Source organism: Bidens hawaiensis, unplaced genomic scaffold (genome assembly GCF_021521415.1).
Source record: "Bidens hawaiensis isolate Kalapana, Puna unplaced genomic scaffold, B.hawaiensis_p1.1 tig00006617_1, whole genome shotgun sequence".
NCBI classification, from domain to species: Eukaryota; Viridiplantae; Streptophyta; class Magnoliopsida; order Asterales; family Asteraceae; genus Bidens; species Bidens hawaiensis.
This window is the reverse complement of record NW_027491447.1, coordinates 1186144-1209057: the sequence shown is the minus strand read 5'-3', so window position 1 is coordinate 1209057 and position 22914 is coordinate 1186144. Positions and strand designations below refer to the sequence as shown.

The 22914-nt window shown below is 35.5% G+C and overlaps 1 protein-coding gene across 1 annotated transcript; it reads left to right on the top strand.

Annotated features, from left to right (window-relative positions):
- The first annotated feature begins 8344 nt into the window (after window positions 1-8344).
- On the top strand, window positions 8345-18126 carry LOC143633130 (ABC transporter G family member 28-like). Its single transcript, XM_077101474.1, has 14 exons — window positions 8345-8490; window positions 8922-8998; window positions 9461-9760; window positions 9860-9923; window positions 10004-10150; window positions 10270-10304; window positions 11458-11531; window positions 12109-12911; window positions 14147-14443; window positions 15006-15473; window positions 15720-15868; window positions 15958-16247; window positions 16833-16969; window positions 17716-18126. Exons 1-14 carry the CDS (start codon window positions 8345-8347, stop codon window positions 17870-17872), a joined length of 3144 nt encoding a protein of 1047 aa, XP_076957589.1. The 3' UTR covers window positions 17873-18126.
- Window positions 18127-22914: the final 4788 nt, after the last annotated feature.

Below are 22914 nucleotides of genomic sequence, written 5' to 3'. Positions count from 1 at the left end.
GCTTGCCTGAAAAAGGGGAGTATTTGCCGGAAATCACTAAGAAGAGGAAGAGAGGTGAAAGTGTGGATTACAAAGGGGCCTCTCCCCCTTTATATACTAATCGCAATTAATGCGGTGAATTTAATGCGGAGGAGAGAGAAATCGAAGGTGCAATGAAACTATGACACGTGGCAAAAAGCAGGCTGGCAACAGCTGTTGACAGGACGCGTGCCAGTAATTTCGAGGCCACGCGCCCGAAAAATCGTGCCCACGCGCCAGGAAAAGCGTCTGGAATGACCATGTTCTGTCACGTCACCATAACTTCCTGCACGTCCTGACACAGTCAGAAGAAACCGTCGCACGACGTTTCAGAGGTTTGGACTGTTCTTATCTTTCCACCAACTCTTCGAATTTCAAAATTCAAAATTTAAAAATATTAAAAAGTAAGCGGGAAAATACCCCTTACCCCTTGGCAAACAAGTAACCGTTAGACGGATGCGGGTACAGTGTAAAGGCAAAACCCTTCACATACCTAGCACCCGCAGGGAATTGAAGCCAAGTAAACCTTGGCGAACAAGTAACCGCTAGACGGATGCGGGTACAGTGTAAAGGCAAAACCCTTCACATACCTAGCACCCGCAGGGAATTGAAGCCAAGTAAACCTTGGCGAACAAGTAACCGTTAGACGGATGCGGGTACAGTGTAAAGGCAAAACCCTTCACATACCTAGCACCCGCAGGGAATTGAAGCCAAGTAAACCTTGGCAAACAAGTAACCGTTAGACGGATGCGGGTACAGTGTAAAGGCAAAACCCTTCACATACCTAGCACCCGCAGGGAATTAAAGCCAAATATTCCTCGGTAACCAAGTAACTATAAGACAGGCGCGGATACAGTGTAAAGGCAAAACCCTTCACGTACCTAGCACCTGCAGGGAATTGACGCTAGGAATACCTTGGAAGTAAAATAACCGTAAGACAAGCGCTGGTACAGTGTTAAGGCAAAACCCTTCACATACCTAGCGCTCCGCTGGGAATTGAAACCAGGAAGGATCTTCTGGGCAATGCTTGCGGAAACGGAAATAACATCCCCGCATAGCGGGAACGTTGAGAACTACGTTGTTTGAAGCTCCAGGATGGAATTGGTGGTTTTAACATAATTGATCACTATGTTCGAAACTACCAAAACCTCATGGAGAATCCACAACTGGGACTCAATGCTCCTGACTTGCGAGGAGGTTACAGACCTACCCGCATCATACCCAAAGACCAAGCAGGAAACTCGGGCATTTCTGCAAGTGACAAGGACTTCCCATGGAAAACTTACAAAACCCTTTTCAAAACCCTTTGCTTAAGTCCAAAAGTTCACCTCACTTTATTAAACACGCATGAGAAGAACATTGGACTGGGGGGACTTGAAGAGGTAGGTCCCAGCAGAGCCCAGTTGGACCCGCAGGACTCACCTTAAACAGGGACGTCTGCGCAGAGACCAACTGGATCCGCAGGACCAACCATGCTCAGAGAAGTGACGTCCTTACGCGCAGTATGCAAGCTGGTCCCGCAGGAAATGCCTCCCATGGTGAAGGACTCCGCCTGTTCCCGCAGCCTCGGATACAAGCCATGAGGGAAGGCCACCCGCGCAGCATGGCTACACGCACTAGGTACTTAGCTCTCGATCATTCAGTGTCACCTGAAGGAATGAGCAAAGCCGGGAGCAAAGCCGGGAGCTATACTCTTTTAATCAATAGTTGAGCCCGATCACATTGGGCTACGGAGAGTGCTGCTTATTTAGAAGTTCTAATAGGCCCATTAAAATTTTTGAACGGCCTAAAGGCTCATTAAATAGAATTATAGTGACTCAATTTTGATATATTAAATGCTCAACACCCGTTTAGTATAAATCTACACATGAAGTCAATGATAAACTTTAGTTAGTAACATGATTAATGTATACGCCGAGACTATATATATACAACCATATGTATATGCCGTCTTTGGTATACCAATGCAGGGTTGTTTTTTTTCAATGACATGAAGCATACGTATCTCATTAATTTGTACATCAATTTATTATCTTATATGATAAATACAAAATTTTCACGTGGATATTTTTGCATATTTAGAACACCATGTCATTTAAAATTTGAATAATTTTGGTAGCGGATTACTTTCTATATAACTTTTCATAAGGACGCTTGGTCTAAATAAGTCCAAATATTTAAATATTTATAAAGCAGCATTCACATATTTAATGTAACATTTCACCCGCGCTAGGGCTGATGTGCCACCTTTACAGTAGGTCAAAATTCAATGCATCATTTTCACTAATGATAAAACATTACATTTTAAAAGAAATACAAAAATTAAGTATAAAATATCATTTAATCATTCTTTTTATGAAACTCTTGATCCTTAAGTTTTTCCCTTGAGCCCTCAATCTGATCCTTCCCGATAGCCCTGTTACCTGACGTACATATAAAAGAAATATGCACGCCTGAGTAAAATTTTACTCGGTGGATCAACAACTATAATGATAATGCAATGTCCTATTCAATAACTATCAATCACTAAATATACATACACATTCAATAATTCACATTCATTTGGTCACTTCGTCACATTCACTTGGTAAAAATAAAAACATTCACTTGGTAAAAATAAACATATTCACTTGGTCATTTGGTCACATTTACTTTTTCAACGCGTCACCTTTCGGGACGTCGCAATCATCACTTTTTCAGCGCGTCATCTTTTGGTGCGTCGCAATCAATTGTCCTGTGCGTCAATAATTCTCTCTCTCTCTCTATATATATATAACTATTTATATATACAACATATAAATACACTTTGTTCACATAAGCAATTTAAACAACGAATTAAAATTCCCTATTACGAAGTAATGGAAACCAAATCAATCCGTACACATAGGTTGTTAAGAGGTCCAAACCTGAATGACGAGTAGTAACAACCGAAAGAAAGAATCCTTGTGTGAGAAATAAATAATACGAAAACCTATAATTATTAATGCCATATAGAACTTAAAACTCTTCTTTATTTTTTGACGATAGAGTTGAATTTAAGACTTTTGCACTAACACAAAATTTTATAACCCTTTTCTAAGTAAACATTTTCCTTGCAACAAAAAAATAATTAAAATTTAATTAATTAATTAATTAAAAGAGCATTTATAACTTGTCATTGTCAATGCCATTTAAATAGATGATATTCTAAAGAAACAAATTAATGTTTGCATATTTGTTAAATTTATTTACGTATTATGTTTACATATATACTGTTTGGTATAGTCTATATATAAAGCGAATACTTTTCGAAAACATCTTATTATATGAATAACAAAGCAATATTTTAGTCAAAATGTCCATGTAATTTTTCATGAAACCACTTAGAAACGTTCTCAGTGGGCATTGACAAGAAAAGAGAAACATATATAAATAAGTTGAATCATACACGTTCATATTCTCCGTTCAAAACCAGTGACCAAAATATTTGAAGTCTCACCATAAAACTTGTTTATAATTGATATAACTTAATTTCAAAAGTCACAATATTAATAAAAAAAGTCTATGAACTGTAAGTCTGTAGTTAATAAAATGAGTGTTATTAGAAAAAGAAAGAAAAAAAAATAATTCAGATGATATACAGATTACCATATCATAAAAACAATAACAAAACAAAACTTCATCTTCCTCGGTTGGAAAATTACGAGGGCATTAAAACATCACTTTGTGTTCTTATTTAAAAGATAAACGAAATTACATACGGATATCGACTCTTTACCTTAATCACTTTAGATTGAAAAAAAACGTGGTTGTCTGTCAAGGCCCGAAGAGTTTCGCGTGTGGTTTGACCAGTTGCGGTGGCGGTGCTATGACTTATAAGCGGCGGGCTTTGGTGGTGGTTGTGGTGAATAAGTCGGCAATGGGGTGTTCATGAAAGAAATCAAAGGTGTATGTATTTAACGTATCACATAAGAGGTTTTAGGGAAAATTCCCAAAATAATCCTTTCTAGAGAGAGAAAGCTCAAAATAGCCATTTTTTCCATTGAATTTTTTAGAATTTGGACTTTTCAGACGTATTGAGAAAAAAATAATAATATAGAGAGAACATGCCAAATCTTTAAAGAAAGTTAGGTAGCAGACCATGTTTCGAAAGATATTGAAGATAAAGTCCAAATAATTTTGAAATGTTGGAGCAAAAGTTTTCCTAAACTTTTTTCTCAAAATACCGTCTTGAGAGACTGTTTTTTTATGTTTCCTACATTTTCCGTTAATATTTTCAAATTCTAGAAAAAAAAGATTTTTAAATATCGTCTTGAGAGACTAGATATTACCACCACCCACCGTTCGCCTTCTACCACCACCACTACCCCCACCATCCACCACCACCACCACCCACCGTTTGCCACCACCACCATCCACCCACACCACCCACGTACCCACCGTCCGCTACTACCATCGATCACCACCCACCACCATTGTCCACCACTACCATCCATCACCACCACCCACCGTCCTTCACCACCACCGTCTTTTCCATCATCATCATCGTTGTCGTCGTCGTCATCATCATCATCTTTTTCATCTTCGTCTTCTTCTTCTTCATCTTCATCTTTATCTTCATCATTACCATCGGGTGGTAGACGGTGGTGGTGGAGGACGGTGGGTGGTTGTGATGGATGGTGGTGGCGGACGATGGTGGTGGGTGGTGATCGATGGTAGTGGCGGACGGTTGGTGGGTTGTGGGGGTGGATGGTGGTGGTGGATGGTGGCGGTGGTGATGGTGATAGAAGGCGAACGGTGGGTGGTGGTGATGGTGGTGGTAGAATCTCGTCTCTCAAGAGGAGATTTAAAAATCTTTTTTTCTTAGAATTTGAAAATATAGACGGAAAAGGTAGGAAACATAAAAAAACAGTCTCTCAAGACGGTATTTTGAGAAAAAAAGTTTCGGAAAAATTTGAACTTTTGCTCCAACATTTCAAAATTATTTGGACTTTACCTTCAATATTTTCCCAAATCTGGTCTGCTCCCTAACTTCCATTAAAGATTTGGCCCGCTCCCTCTAAGAAAAAAATGACCTATTTTGGGTTTTCTCTTTTAGAAAGAACTATTTTGGGAATTTTCCAGAGGTTTTACCTATATGGCAATTATTTTGATTTAAGACATTTCCTAAACGGTCTGCTAAAATGTCAGCCAAATACAATGGGAAATATAAACTCGTAAATTAACGTGTTGACTAATTTTTACCATTCATAAATCCACAATTTATATTTTATTTAAGTTATGTTTTAATTATTATTATTATTATTATTATTATTATTATTATTATTATTATTATATAATTAGAAACTTTGGTGCCGCTAAGTGCCGATTGAGCCACTTAGCGGCACCGTATTGATCCTTGTTTTTTTTAGTTCTGGTATCGAGACAAACATAACAAAACCGAACGAATTCGATACTATAACCAATGTGACGGAATCAGCTGAATTTGCGTAGACTCACCGTCTCAACTTCCAGGATCGGCAATGCTCAGATCTTCCCAACGCCCGAGTGTTACCGACTGACGTCACTCAATTGATCCAACTCAAATTTTATACGTTTTTGTTTTATTTTTGGTTTTTAGTTTCGGTATTATACACACTTAAGGTTGTAAAAGTCGTTGGGCGGTCGACTAGGAAGTCGCGAGTACTCGGGAGTAGTCGGGGATTACTCGATCTAGGCGGAGAGTAATTGGAGAGTACTCGGCCGCCTACTCGGGAGTTTTACAACTGAATATGCGTCGACTTACCGCCTTAACGCCTGAGACTGACAAGTTTGGGTTTATCATCGTCCGAGTTTTACCAACATGCCCGGCACAACGCGCCGGGTATCACACTAGTTATATATAATAATTTGGAACTTTGGTGCCGCAAAGGTCCCATTGAACCACTTTGCGGCACCTTATTGGTAGTATTTGTTGTTTTTTGTTTTTGTTTTAGTTCAAGTCTGTAACGCACGTAACAAAAATTGATCGAAAACCAATTTTGTTTATGTTTATGTTTTGGTTATGGTATCGTAACAAACATGATGGAAAACCGACCGGATTTGCGTAAACTCATCGCATTTTGTTTTAGTTCTAGTACCATTGCAAACGTAACGAAAACCAACCGAATGTTATTTTTTATTGTTTAGTTCCGGTACCGTAATGAAAGCGACGGAAATTGACCGAATTCGCGTAGACTGACCGCTTCAACTCCCTGGATCGATAACGGTGGGGTTTTAGCAACGATCAAGTTTTACCGACCGACTTCACCCCATTGGTCCACCTCAAGATTTTATTTTATTTTTTGTTTTACTTCCAGTACAATAATACACGTAACCGAACCCGACCAAATTCGTATCGACTTATTGTCTCAGCACTTGAGACTGACAACGCTTGAGTTTACCACTGTCTGAATTATACCGACCTGCTCTGGCGCAACGCGCCGGTTCGAGTAAAATACTAGTTAAATCTAATTTAAAACCATTAACGACACTCAGAAATTTAGATTTTGAAATAACTATCTATAATATATATAAACGAAACCCCTAAAATCCTATGTGTCACGATGTGGTCGCTCCCCCTTTTTATGAAAGCCACCAAATTGCTTGATTTTTAAATGGAGGCCTCTCATTGATTTAACACAAATTCATGGGTATGGATCTTACCAAAACCAGATAGCTCTTAAACGGGTTATAACATCTCATTAAATTAAAAATTAATTTCACCAAATATTTGATGTGAAAATCTTATAAAATAGGGATATACCAAAAATTAATATATGTTTTTTTTAAATTATATTATTTATAATTAATAAACAATTTTATAGTAAAAACATAAGCGGTTCATAGGTCACCAAATCCATATAGTTTTTAAACGGATTATAATATATCATTTATTTATGAAACCCTTTCATCATCAAACCCTAAGTATATTATTAACTTTCTTACAATAAAGAAAATTATAATCCAAAAAATAAATATTAAAAGACGAAAAATGTAAAACAATCTTTCTCGCAAGCCATCAGATTACTTTATTTGTGAATGAAGGCTTTTTACGCAATTAACCCGAATTCACGGGTAAAGGTCTTACCAAACTCAGATAGCTCTTAAAAATGTTATAACATCTCATTATATTAAAAATTAATCTTATCAAATAATTGATATGGAAATCCTATAAAATAGGGATATACTAAAAATTAGTATCTGATTTAATTATAAAAAAGGGATATTATTTATAATTAAAAACAATTTTATAGTAAAAAAAACTAAGCGGGTAATGGGTATCATCAAACCCATATAGCTTTTAAACCGGATTATAACATATCATTTATTTGTGAAACCATTTTAATCATCAAACATCAAGTATATTAATTATTTTCTTACAATAAATAAATTTAAAATCCAAATATACATATATAAATATTAGAAGCGAAAAATGTAAAGCAACCCCCGTGATACGGGGGATAAAATCTAGTAAAGAAATAAAATTCAAATCAATTTAGTATTAACCATATTAATGCTCATAAATCCATATTAATAAATCGTGCTAACATTTAGTTTTAGGATTTTCGAATGATTGGATATTACATTTAAATTCTTATATTAGGCATTTAAACCCTTCAATATTTGGGAATTAGTTTACAATATCTTCAATCTATAAATTCCTTTGGTAATATGTTGCAAATGAGATTACCTAACCTGTACCGACAGATTTAACCCCGTCAATGATACTTCTTTTTTATTATTGTAGAGACATGATCCCGATGAGTAGTGGTATTGCAATTAGTGACTCGGTATATATCATACACAAGTTAATTTTTAATCGGGTATAACCGTATAAGATAAGGATTACCAATACCAGTTGGTTAACATTATTGTGAAAGTTAAGTGATCTACTTTTCCATTTTTTACCCCTAATTTTATCATTCTTTTAAGGTTTTTAAGATTTCCTTCATTTTCGTTAAGACACAACAAAATGTTGCCAAATTAAGAAACTCTATTTGATGACATGTAGGGAGCCACGAAGACCATGCGTCATCAGTAGTTCCTTCAACATTTTGTTAACAATTATCAATATTACTCCTATGTCGTCTCCCCGCCATTGAAAACCACAAAACACAAAAGTGGAAAATCCAAAAAACCAACACATTTTCTTCCTTTGGATCAATTCTAGCTCTGATGAACAATCACATAATAATTAATCTGATATAGCACAACATTTCATATTTTGATGAACAATCACAACATTGCATATTTTGATCGCTGTTCGAAAACTCAAAGGAACAGGATGATCAAAACTTGGATTTTCATCGTGTTCGTCACCGTAATTATGGTGGATCATTTCACCAACGCGCAACAGAATAATCCTGGCAAAGCGGATCCCATCACGAATTCTATATCTTCTCAATTCAATTCCATGGCACTTCTTTTTCATGAAGATGACCTCAATGATCTTAGCTTTTGCATAAAGAATATGTAAGTTGATGTGTTGTCTTAATCTTATGATTATTTTGCGCTTTCGTAACGGTCAATATGATAAAAAACCAACGTACTTTTGATTTTCGACAAATTAAAGAGGTAACATATTGTTATTTTAAACATTTTTTCACAAGTAAATGTATTCTAGGCAAGCGTATAGACTGTAATTAACATGACAAATTTATAGGTGGATCGATTGACGTTTTCATGTCCTTTTAACATATTTAGAAACTTTAATATGAAAAACAAATTATGTTTTAGTAACATATCAGATTTAAGTTAACATTCACAAACAAGCATGCTTAATTTATCCAAGAGTCTTAATTTTACTAGAAGTAGTTGGCAATGTTGCATCCCTATCGTTTAACTAGTTCTCTTGTTATGTAAAGTAAATATGACAATTTCCATATTTTTATCTTGATTTCCAGAACTGCTGAGTGGAATGAAGCTTTCGATTTCTCACATGATACAAGATTCTTGTCAAATTGCATCCAAAAGACCGATGGTAACCGCCACTTTCATCAATGTTTCTAAACAGTATAAAACTAGCAACAATAAGTGAACTTTTTGGGTTGGTTGGTGGTTTAAGATTCGCCTAAGTATGACGTTTTTTTTTGAAGTTCTTGCGATCTAGATGATTCGCTACCTTTACAAGCAAACTCGGCGAGTCAGCTTGGGTGACAAGTGAACTCCAAAAAGGCAGTGAAAAACTGTAAAGCGACGGGTTAAGATCTGTGAAAAATTCACTGGAGTACATTCGCTTGCCACACTAGCGAAGTCCAAAAAAGTCCAAAAGATATTATTAGAACCTGCAGCTCGCTTGCAGGGGTAACGAACTATTAGAATTTAGAAACACAAGAACTTTCAAGAAAACGTTTAAGAGTACTTAAGTGAATCCTAAAGCATATATAATACAAGCAGAATAGGTAACTTTCATCATTATTTTGTTTCCTTATCTGATCACAATTTCATGAACTTACAGGCAACATTGCTCAGCGGTTGTGTACCGCAGCAGATATCAGGTTCTACGTAACTGTTCTCTCAGAAGCTGAGAAACAAGGATTTAAGACTTCAACTTATGTCAAAGGTAACAAGAACTGCAATCTTACTTCTTGGGTTGCTGGATGCGAACCGGGCTGGGGTTGTTCTACTGCGAAAGGCGTTGATGTCGATCTTTCAGACAAAGATGATATGCCTTTTAGAACTACAGATTGTCAACCTTGTTGTGAAGGTTTCTTCTGTCCAACTGGACTCACCTGTATGATCCGTAAGTAATGCTTATTGTATTTTGATATATAATTGATCAGTAATACATAATATCTTATGGGGTTTTCAAGTATCTGACAAATTCTATTTGCCATTGAAGCTTGCCCGTCTGGATCATACTGTCCTCTAGCTACTTTAAACCCGACCACTAATATATGTGATCCGTAAGTTATTTTTCTAACCAAACGAGCGATTTTGCTTACATAGGGGATTATGAGCTGAAATCGATCTATTTAAAAAACAGATATCGCTACCAGCCTCCGCCGGGTATGACTAACCATACTTGTGGTGGAGCAGATGTATGGGCAGCTGTTACCAGTAGTCGCGAGGTATTTTGTCCAGCAGGGTTCTTCTGTCCAAGTTCAGTTGAGAAATATTCATGCGAACCCGGGTATTAATTATGTGTCATATTGTCAATTTTATAAATATCCTCATAGTTTCAAGCATCATGAGTTTATTATAGCAAGTTCTTGCTAACTGTTTACCTGACATACATTCATCTTATTTCAGACATTACTGCAGACTTGGATCAACATATGAAACAGGTAACATATGTACACACACTCAGGGGCGGATCTTGAACGTCTAGCATGGATGGGCCGAAATTCATGAGAGTCAAAAAAAATTTGTTTTCCCCTACTCCTATGTTTCGGGTCGGCAATCCGGTTTGGGTCAGGTCAACAATAAAAACATACTATATTCAATCAATCAACTCAAATACCAATTCAATAATTTAAATTTAAATTCAATCATTCAAATTACCGTTCTTACACAAATAATATGGATGAGCTGGACTCAAATCTCAAAGACGAATTGATAAAACTCACAAAAGTGTAAACACATAATAACTAATATTGAATAACTCTCAATATTACATAGAGGAAATATAACTCAAAAGCCCCTATTACACATAACTCGTGTTTCTCTAGATGAACCGTAACTCGGTTGCATCTCGTGTGTCTTTTGTAATGTCTAACCATAACTCGGTTTATATATACTAACCTAACTTGCTAGCCAATACATTACCAAATATAAAAAAACCCTAATAGCAACCTCATAAACCCATTACATATTAATGAATCTCACGGACCCAATAGGTCCGACCCGGTCATCTACATGTGACAGGCCTATTAAGATGGAAATTACATCCAACAAAATCAGGGCTTATTTTTTGTAATGGGCTTTATTTTTTAACCTCTCGTGGCTGGCCCGGACTCAAATAATATGGATGGGCAAGACTCAAATAGCATGGATGAGCCGGACTTAAATAACATGGTTGGGCTGGACCTAATAAATATAATATTTTTGAAATTTTTCGGGTAAAAATACACTACTAAACGAAAAAGATGGTGGGGCCGCGGCCCGTTTTGGCCCAAATAAAGGACCGTCCCTGCACACACTTACACATATCATAAATAGTTAGCCTAGAGCAAATTGAAATAAACTAGAATGTGCTTTGACCAAATAACAAGTATATTACATTAAATGGTTAGACATTGCCTATTTTGGTAGTAAATGGTAAGTGTACTGCATATAAGAGTAAAAAGTGAATATAAAATCACATTACTTGATACAGTCATGTTTTACCTCTGGATTATTTAAATCGCATTTCTGGTCCGCTTGTCTTCTGTTTCAATGTAATCAATATCTTCCTTGCTTATTTGTTTTTATTACTTAAGAAATTTTATGAATTTGCAGAGTGTTTTCAATTTGCTACGTGTGACAAAGAGGCCGTGATGCAAAATATCACTGCATATGGAATAATGACTTGTGTAAGTGCGTATCTTACTCGATAAAAATTGGGAAAACTGCACCCAGTATTAATCAAGTTTTTCAAAGTGTTCATTAATTAAGTTAAGCAAACTTCTTTTTTTTAATTAATTGTTTCAATCTTGTGAAAGTTTTTCTACAAATACTAAAACTTTATAAATTAGATGACTTAAATGAAACATATTTGAATCCTAGTTAGTATTTGGTGATTATTTTTTACAAAGTAACTTAAAACTAGGAGGTGATAGTGAAAAGGTATTCACTAAATAATAACCAAGTTTCATAATTGTAAGTCAAATTGAAAAGGAAAAATCACTGAATTTTAAATGGTAACCAAGGTTCATACATGTTTGATTATTTTGCTCACTTAACTTTTAAAAATATGAACAATTATAAAAAGATTTCACAGGATAATTAAACACCTAGTGAAAGAGAAATGCCTAAAGGAAAACAAATTCTTTTGAGTGATTTCAGGATGTCATTTGTAAAACTTGGTTACTATTGTGTGAAGCTACCTCATGAAAATTATATACAATATGTACACTTAAACATCATGATTATTGTTTTATGTGAATTTAGGTTGGGTTAATACTCCTGCTACTCATTTTCTACAACTGTACGGATCAAGTTATCACCACTAGAGAAAAAAGGAAAGCAAAATCAAGAGAAGCTGCTGCACAAAGTGCAAAAGAATTAGCACAAGAAAGATGGAGAAGTGCAAAAGAAACTGCAAAGAAAAAGGCGGAAACGCTCTCACGAACATTTTCTCGCAAGAAATCCACCATGACGGAACCATCCAGCGCTGGAACATCATCAAAAGATGAGGCAATCATGATGCATGATATTGAAGAGGATCCTGAAGACCGTGATACTGTTAGCGTAGACATTGGAGAGAAAGCGTCGAAAAAGGAATTAAAAGCTAAAAAGTTACATACGCGTAGTGAAATTTTTAAATACGCGTATGGGCAGATAGAAAAAGAAAAGGCAATGGAGCAACAACAAGGAAGTGTACCATTCTCTGGGGTGCTTTCTATGGCCACTGGTTCAAGTTATAGGAGTAGGCCAAGACTTGAAGTTTCTTTTGAAGATTTGACTCTAATGTTAAAGGGTACAAAGAGACATTTATTAAGAAGTGTGAGTGGGAAAATTTCACCTGGTCGGGTGTCAGCCGTTATGGGTCCTTCTGGAGCTGGTAAAACGACGTTTCTTTCGGCTTTAACCGGAAAAGCAAGGGGGTGTACTGTCATTGGATCAATCCTTATAAACGGGAAAAACGAACCTATGTGTTCTTACAAGAAAATAATCGGGTTTGTGCCCCAAGATGATATTGTGCATGGTGATTTGACCGTCGAGGAGAATCTTTGGTTTAGTGCGAGGTGCAGGTATAACAAAGGTTTATGGTTTAAGATTTATAACGGTTATACTTTGATAAGCAAACGTGGCAGAATTTTAAAAGTCTTAAGACTTTGTGTTTATAAAAAGAGAAAATCACAAAAGTGGTCATTTTGACCGATTAGTTTGACAAAATAGGCTCCACTTTTTTTCATTCAAGAACATATCATTTGATTTTTCTTGTATTTAGTTAAGAAATTCTTTCAACCAACCAGAAACTATCATATGGCACCCAACAGATTTTTGTTGTGCTAAAATTGAAATATGTTGCATGACTGCATCAACATTAAAAGAGTGAACTGTGATTTTCGGTCTAAATATTGGCTTTAGTCTAATAGTTTTAAATTTGCGATTTTCATCCATGTGGTTTCATTTCACTTGCAATTAAACCCGAATTCATTAATCCCGTTAAGTCTTGTCGTTAAATCCATCAGCGTGCTCTTCACTTGAGGGGCAGTTTTGTCCTTTTTCTCTCCAAATAAACCCCAGCCCTAATTCACAAACCCCTCACGTGAGAGGGGTGTATTTGCGAAAAAAAAGGGGCAAAAATGCCCCTCACGTGGGGGGCACGCTGATGGGTTTAACGGCCAGATTTAACGGGACTAGTGGGATCGGGTTTAATTGCAAGTGAAATGAAACAACATGGACGAAAATCGCAAATTTGAAACTATTGGATTAAAACCGCAGATTTAGACAAACCGCAGGAACGAAAAACACAGTTTACTACTCCAATTTACACTTTTCAAACACATGTTTAAGGCTATTTCAGTATAATCAGTATTTGTGCAACTTATTGGCCAAGATGACAATTTTAGTGATTTTCCCTTAAAAAAAAACTTGGCACTTGCAAGAATTTGTAGACGTTCTTTGGAAGCTTTTGTATCTCTAGGCAATTCGCTATCTTTAAAAGCAAACTTCATAGAGTCTTGTGATAAACTGTAAGTAACGAGTGAAGTTTTTGTGAAAAGCTCTATGGAATTCTTTTGTCACACATCCACACAAGCTAACTCTAAAAAAAAAAAACTTGATTGAGTTCGCTTGATGACTGGAGATACAAGAATTTCAAAAGCACTTAGTAGTTAGCTGAATCTTAAACCACCAAACAATCCAAAACATTTACACAAATATAATTCTAAACAACTTTAATATATGTTAAACTCAGTTATTTTTAATAGTAATTGTGTAGTTTGATGATCATTTATCAATTTTATAAATGCGTATGCAGGCTTCCGGCAAAACTTTCTCGAGCTGAAAAGGTACTTGTTGTAGAAAGAGTTATAGAGTCCTTGGGGTTACAACATGTGAGGGATTCTTTAGTTGGTACAGTGGAGAAAAGAGGAATATCAGGAGGCCAAAGAAAACGTGTAAATGTTGGTCTGGAAATGGTCATGGAACCTTCTTTATTAATCTTAGATGAACCCACTTCTGGTCTCGATAGTTCTTCTTCTCAGTTATTACTTAAAGCACTTCGCCGTGAAGCCCATGAAGGAGTAACTGTGTGCATGGTGGTTCATCAGCCTAGGTATTTTTTATGTATTTGTTATTCTTGGGCATCTATTGGAGTACCGTTAATATGTTAAGAAACCGTATCACACACTTTTACATAATGCCAGTTGTCTGATTATTTGATAATTAGAATCGTTATTTGATAAATGATCATTATGCGTAAGAGTCGATGAAATTTGATCAATTGTTCTTCTGTGGTTAAGGTGGAAAACTGAACCAATCGAATAACTGTTTGCAACCTGCGTTTCTAGTTTTTATTATCAATCCAATCTGTTCATGTTTTTTTTTCTTATAATGAATGGATCTCAAAACAATGAATCAGTTGATGGGATTTGGTATATTACTTAGGAAGTTGATGATATCAATGAGATTGAGATTCTACTATTCTTAAAGCGTACCGATTAAGGTTAATTCGATGTATAAGGTTGTTATGTGACCGTCACATAAAAGTTTCAGTGTCCCAATACTTGGAGGCTATCTTTAATATTTTTTACATATTTTTGGTTCTGAAATAAATATATAATATTATTTCATATGTTATTGCTGAACTAAATATGTATACATATGTGTGTTTTCAGCTATAGTTTATTCCGGATGTTTGATGATTTGATACTTCTAGCAAAGGGTGGTCTTGTTGCCTATCTTGGACCAGTGAACAAGGTTGAAGAATATTTTTCAGGCATCGGTATCGATGTACCCGAACGGGTTAATCCTCCGGATCATTACATAGATATTTTGGAGGGCATTAATACAACATCAGGTGTCAACTACAAAGATCTCCCGCTGAAATGGATGACTCATAACGGCTACCCGATACCACCCGACATGCAAGATCCTGATCTAAAACCTGAATCAGCCCATGAGGGCTCAACTTCTACTGTTGGTGGTCATGATGATAGATCTTTTGTTGCTGAGTTATGGCAAGAGTTTAAGCTCATTCTTCATCTCAAAAACGATAACTTTATAAGTTATTTTAATAGGAGAAAAGATTTGTCTAATCGCAAAACCCCTGGCGTAGCTCAACAGTATCGATTCTTTCTTGGAAGGTAATCATGGATATTTAAATTTTACTAGTCACAAATTTATTTATTTATTTTTTACGGTCGAGTCACCCCATGTACGTATCCTTGCACAAGGACAAACCTGTCAAAAGTTTAGAAAGATTAGTGCCAAAAATGAGGTGGTTTGTCATTATCAATGTCGATGTCATTGTCACTTTTATGTTTGAGCATCCGGTCCCTGTTGTGAATGCTCTTATAACGTGTATATTTTTATGTAAATAATTGTTTCAGGGTGGCAAAACAACGAATACGGGAAGCTAGGTTACAAGCGGTAGATTTACTGCTTTTATTAATAGCAGGAATTTCTCTAGGAACTCTTGCTAAAGTTAGTGATGAAAACTTTGGTGCAGTTGGATATACTTACACCATTATTGCATATTGTAAGTATTTGTTAATTTTATAAAATACGCGTAATATTGATTTTGGTCTACAAGATTCATTTGCATCCTCATTTGTTGATGATTTTCAGCTCTACTTGGAAAGATTTCGGCTATGAGATCATTTACAACGGATAAATTGCAATTTGGGCGTGAACGGAGTTCTGGAATGAGTTGTTTTGCATATTTTTTCTCAAAGGATACAATCGACCAATTCAACACCGTAATCAAACCTGCAGTTTATCTCTGCACATTTTACTATTTTAACCCTCCGAGATCTTCGTTATTAGATAACTACATCATTTTGCTTTGCTTGTTGTATTGCGTATCTGGCTTTGCTTATGCACTAGCCATCTACCTTGAAGCCGGTGCTGCCCAACTGGTGAGTGAATTCAACCCAAGTTTACCTTTCTGCCCACTTGCTAGCTAAACAATTAGTTTAGAAAATGCGATAACAAATTTCAATATCATATTGAAAGAAACTAGTTCTACAATACTTCAGGAAGCTTTGTGCATTAATAAATACACCAGAGTAGCTTCATCTAGTATCCATTTTAGCTAATTTTATGATTTGATCAATAATAAATAGACACTGAGTGTAGGAATTAATTAACAGAAATAATTTGATGATTTCGCAGTTTTATCCATATAAATAATTATCTTGAAACACTTAATTTCTAAAAGGAGTTAATACTCGTATAGTCTAGGTAATTATTATGTAAATTACTATTAAAAAACATATTATTTTAATAATAATCAAATTATCTTAATAGCTATGTTTAGGATGTTTTATGCGTTAAAATGCACTTAGGGTGACTTTCAACCCCCTTTCAGTACTGATTAATTTTCTGATTTTACCCGTTTAACCTGCTATTTGTGGAATTTGCCACCTCTATTAAATTATTGTGACTAATTTGTAGTAAATTGAGTATGATCTCCCTAACAACAAGTTTTTATTGTTTCATAGTGGTCAGTGTTGCTTCCGGTTGTGTTGACGCTTATTTCAACCCAAAACGACGACAAGGGAACGATAATACCTTTTTTGAAAAAATTGTCCTACCCTTCATGGGCTTTGGAAGCCTTTGTGCTAGCTAATGCAGAAAGGTTTTGTCATCATTTCATATATATTTTTTATAAAGTTGCGGTGCTTTCTTGATTTGCATTTTATCACATGGATAGTTGTACTACCAAGGTAGTAGTTTTTATGTTTAACTAGTTATGTCTTAGATAAAGTAGTGACATATAACATATTTGTCATTATCAAATCTATATAGTCTAAAAGGAAATCAAAACTTTATTACAAAACTCTGTTTCCAACATGCTGTACGCCACCATTGCCCCCCACCCCCACCCCATACAAATTGGTCCCACGGGCAACATGAGGGAGGTATCACCCGTCCCATAGTAAATCGGGTGATACTGGGGTATGGTTTTCCCAGCCTTCACAATAGATTTACATCTCCTTAACACTAAGGCACTATATCGTGGGGACTAGCGATTTACCTCATTTATGTAAGAGATAGTAAGCATGATGGTTTATAAACTCATGTCAAGTTCGCTCTTTTAATGGCAAAAAATTGTTGTATGAATAAGCAACTCGTAGCATCTATTAGTGTACTTAAGGGAAATCCGACAATGTTTGATCAGTTCGCTGGTGTGACAAAGGAACTTGACTTGAGTTTATTGGTCAAATGAGCGAACTACATCCTGACTATCACATGACACAACAGCGAACTAAAAAAAACATTCTCAAATTTTCATTGAGTTCGCTCATAGATGTAGCGAAGCTGCAGCACAATTTTTAGAACATTTTTATGAGGAGTTGCTCAGTTTTGAAAGTTAAACTTCAGGTACCGTGCCGTGTGGTTGCTAACAAGATGTGCCGCAATCGCCAAAAGAGGTTATGACCTGAGGGACTGGAACTTTTGCTTGTTGCGTTTACTAGTCGCCGGTTTAGGGTTCCGGGCTTTCGCTTTGTTCTTGTTAGTGGCCTGCCAGAAGAAGTAAATGCAGTATCTACCCGGCCATGCAAACAAGATCAAACCATAAGGTCAGGTCAACTCAAAGTCAAAAGACAAGAATCTTGGAACAATAATCTCCACCTCATGCATAAACGGATGAACATGCAAATAAACACAACACAATTTTGGCGGTAACCGTGGATCTGGAGGGTTTTTCCTCCTCCGAAGAGAAGTTTTTGTTTTCCGGTTTGGCTTCGATCCGCAGAAAGAAAAGTGTATTTTGTTTGATGAGATTAATCTCTGATATGCATGCTACATGCTACATGCATCATATCATACATTACATTGTAGTTAATAAATTTCCCATTTAATTTGCTTAGTGGTACACCAAGAATATTGATGCACACCAGAATTATATATGCATTGCATGTATTCTTCTTTCCCTTTCCTTGACTTGACGCATGCATTAATGTGCTTGTAACTAATAATTAAACAATTAGAGAGGCTGGATAAATTTTGATTTACTATTTCACATGTAATAATTTCTTTTTATTTTTCCTAAAGCCACTTTAAATTTTCTTTATCAATTATGGAACGAACTTAAAATTATTTATGGACTATATATATATATCACGGTTATTGAATATTGAACCTTGCTTGCATAATTGTAGTAAGTTGAGTTTGTGTCTTTATTTATTTCACTCTGGCCGGGTCAAGTTTGTATTTAAAACATTATGTTTTGGTTTAGGCCATACATATTTCTTTATAGGTGTCGCCGTGTCGGAAATTTTTTGGCTCGATCGGTACACAGTTGATTATCGTGTGTGTATATAGGATCGTATCATTGCAGAACTCTTAAATTATTTAAAAACTAGCTTAAATGAACTCTTAATAACTAACGTTTTTAATTAATCTTTTTGTATGTTAATGCTATTTGATTGTAGTTTTATCACTTTTTATATCTATATTTACGATTTCAATTATGAAAATTAGTTTTTATACATATATAATTTTTTTTTACGTATACGTAAATTTGTTATTACATAAATTTAACACATATGTAAACTTGTGATTTATATATAAAATATGGTAAAACTAGTCTCAAACAATGCTAATATATGAAAAAAAAAAACAAAAAAAAATGTTTGGTTGTTATGAGTTCGTAGAAATTTTTAACTTTTTTTAGAGTTTTGAAATTATATATACATATATATATCGTTCTTGTTCGGCCGTTCCAGTCTCGAGTCAAATTGGGTTGGGTCGTATATAAAAAAGATAACTAAACAAAATATCGTACAACCACAAAAAGGAATGTGAGACACAATTAATAACGCATAATTAGAATACAATATAACTAAAGTAATTCTCTATGGGTTTTTATAATTTGAAATCTAACCATAACATCATTTAATTTAACATTCATAAGCAAGTTTTTCTTAATATAGTAAATACGACTATCGTTTAAATTTACACACCCAAACGATTGCGCTAATCGGACTTCACACACTTCATTGCCGAAAAACAACTTTTAACTGTTGCGGTTGCGACGGGTAATAAACAAGCTAGTTTCAATAAACGATAAACCAATGCATATGAATGGTGTTTCTTTGTTTGAACTATAACTGTACAAGACTTGATAAACCATTCAAGTTTTCAAATCAGCTATCTCCATTCAAATTATCGATGTAGGTCTTGAGTTCAACCGGAAGTCTTCTTTAATCAATTTCATCAAAATCATATTGGTACATCACGCTAATCGTAATATTTCTGGAATAGAAAATGCACAAAATTATCACAGGGAGTCAAACGACTCAAAGAAGCAAGTTGGATGTTACCTCATTAAAATGGTTCCCTTGGATTTGTATACCTAAGACAGTGTTGAAGAAATCATACTCACAATAGTGGCGATTTGTGATTATGGGCCGAGCATTTAGTAATGCACTAATGCTTCATTAATTTTTATTAGGTTGTAGATCGGGCATTTTAAATATCGGCTAAAATTTTAGAATTTTTAGCAAGGGTCTGTTAAAAATTATGGGTTGTGTGTAGGGGGGTGTTCAGAGTCAACATCCGAACTTTCAGATAGTGGATTTTACTATCCGAATTCGAAATATCGGATGTTCAATCGGATACTGAACAAGATATCTGAAATATCCGAAAAAAATAATTATTATAAAAAAATTTTAAAAACTACTTTTAAAAATATTTCGAATATCTAACATACCCGAAAATTATCCGAAGTATTCGAAAATTATCCGAAATATCCGAAAAATTATCCAAAATATCCGGAAAGTTATCCGAAATATCCAAAAATTATCCGACACTTGTAAATGATATTTATTATTTAATAACCAAAAAATATTTCGGATAGTGCGAATATCCGAACTATCTGAAAATTTTCAAAAGCACTATCTGAATTTAAAAATTCGGGTATCCGAGGTTCGGATATCCGAATTTTTGGATAATTCGGATTCGAATTCTCGGATATTTCGGATGCGGATTCAAATTTTGTTGAACACCCCTAGTTCTATACTGAGCTAGAATTATTTATGTTTTAACTAGGTATCTCGTTGATAAAGTAGTGGCATATAACATATCTGTCATATCAAATCTAGGGTGTTCTTCGGGTTTTGAATTTTTCGGGGTCGGGTTTTTCGAGTTTCAACATTTTAAATTAGACCCGAAACCTAACGCAAATCCTAATACAATGCTAAAATTAAAACAACATATGCTTCTTCACTCGTAATGTAAATAAACAAATGACAAACCAAAATAACCTGATAAAATAATCTAAAATGAGTAAAATTTAATAAAGTCCAACCATAAGGGCATGTGTAATAGGCGAGAAAAAAGGGCGACAAAGGGGCGATTTTTTTTAGAACCCCCCCCCCCCCCTCGCGCGATAAAAGAGGTGACAGGGGGAGGATATTTGCCGCCTGTCATTGTTTGAAAATATTATTATTTTATTGTTATGTGTGTGGGGTGGGTGTCTGTGTGTGTGCGCGTGCATGCATGTATATATATACTTGGCTACAACACCACTAAACACCTTAAACAAAAATGCCTCATTTTTTGACTGGGCGTCACATGTCAAAAATCGCCCCCCAATTGGTAGCTCCCCACTACACATAGCCTAATAAAAAGAAAACCAACAAATCGTCTTTAATCTGCCGTGATTAGGATGTTCGATTATGGTTTCTTTTATTCACAAATCAAAAACATTAATAAATAATAAAAAGTCAAACCATAATAGGTTGAACGGGAACTGTTGATCTGTGCCAAATTCATATTCAGATAACCTTAGCGGCTAGGGCCCAACCTATTATAGTTAAAAGTACATTTTGGCTTTAAAAATAAAAGTTTATTTTGGTTTTTCGGGTTGACCTGAAACCCATAATTAAGACACAAGAGCCAACCCAAATTGCCTCGGTTAGGGTTCGGGTTGGTGTTTTATTGTGTCTGGGTTTTCCAGGTCGGGTTAGTACGTGCACTGGTACGGACTTTCTCGGGTCAGGTTTTGGTTAAAAGTACTGATAGCCCTAATCAAATCTGTAAAGTCTAAAAGGAAATCAAGACTTTATTACAAAAACAAATGAAGTTGATAGAAAATGTTGAGGTGGGATGATGAAGTTTGACTTCTGGAATTCACGGGCAAAAAAGGAAAACACAACTCATCAGTTACGGTTCATAAACTTGTGTACTGTGGATCATACGTGCTCTGAGCTGCTAGCTGTACAATATCTATCTGCCTCACAAACTCACGAGTGTCCCCTTGTTTTCACCATTTATTTCTCTTCACCCCTTCTTACAAATACCACACTTCAATTCAATCAAAACATAACACACATTCAAAAATGCCATCAACTAGTGATATTCTTCACATTGCTTTACTTGGTTTTCTCATTATTTTGTCATCCCAACTAGTAGAATCCACTAGCCGAGGACACGGGCATAGTAACGTTATCAAAACGATGTTCTTGGAGTCCAGAGATCTGGTTTTTGTGGCACGAAAGGGTCCGGTTTTTCATGAAAAAGAAGTGAGTGGTTGTATGCCAAAGGGGCGTAGACCCTCTTCGGCTCCTAGCCGATATGCAAACAACCAAGTGTTGTTCCATCCGCTTGGTTGCTCTACTGTGGCTAAACCTTGATTCGAATGTCGGTAAGCAAGCTGGAAGTCTAAGTTAATATGTGACTATGTTATATTCTTTGTACTCGAGTAATTACTATTCTTATATTTTGGGTGATATGTAATTATTGTCGAGCAGTAAGCATAATTATGTTTCTCGATGGAAACAAATAATGATTTCAGTTTATGAAATGTATTTAAAAGAAAGAATGTTTGTAAAATAATATATTTTGATTGTGACATTAAGGCTACATGCATGGTTCTTGATCTCTATTTGAATGTTGGGCCAACAATGAGAGTAGCATGACCCTATTAAATTCATAACCCAACAGCAGTGATCTGAAACATAGTAACTACAAGTTAACAGCAGGTAATTCCACATGATTCATGAAAGCAACTTTACGACTGGTTTTCCCACAACAACAATTGTGACGTATTTATAGTTCATATATTTGAATGAGACATGACAATCAATGCCTAGTACACGTACGTATATATAAGGGAAACTGATTATTCTTTATGTCACATCTCAGGGAACAAAAACTGTAGCATTCGATCTCTAGTACCAACCAATATTGTTTGTATATAGTTGATCAATAATACATAACTCCTTGTCTTGGCCCAAGGACACATATATTAGGATTTCTTTACTTTCCCATGCTGTTGCCTGACTATGGTCCAGTCACCAGCCCCGTTGCTGATCTTCTTTGACTGCCACGCCATCACTGATGTTAATGAACTGCTCCTGCTCAAAGCATGTTCTACTATAGAGTTCTCCCATACACAGTCATTGTGCCTAAAACACGTTGGTGATATTTGAAAACGGACATTGCTAATACGTCTCCTAATCAAGATTTTTTTTATTTATTTTAAAATATCCAGTAATTGTTAGAAAAATACAATTCTTTTAGTTGTTAATTTTGATTTGCATAGTGAGTAGTTATTTGAAAATGCTATGTTTT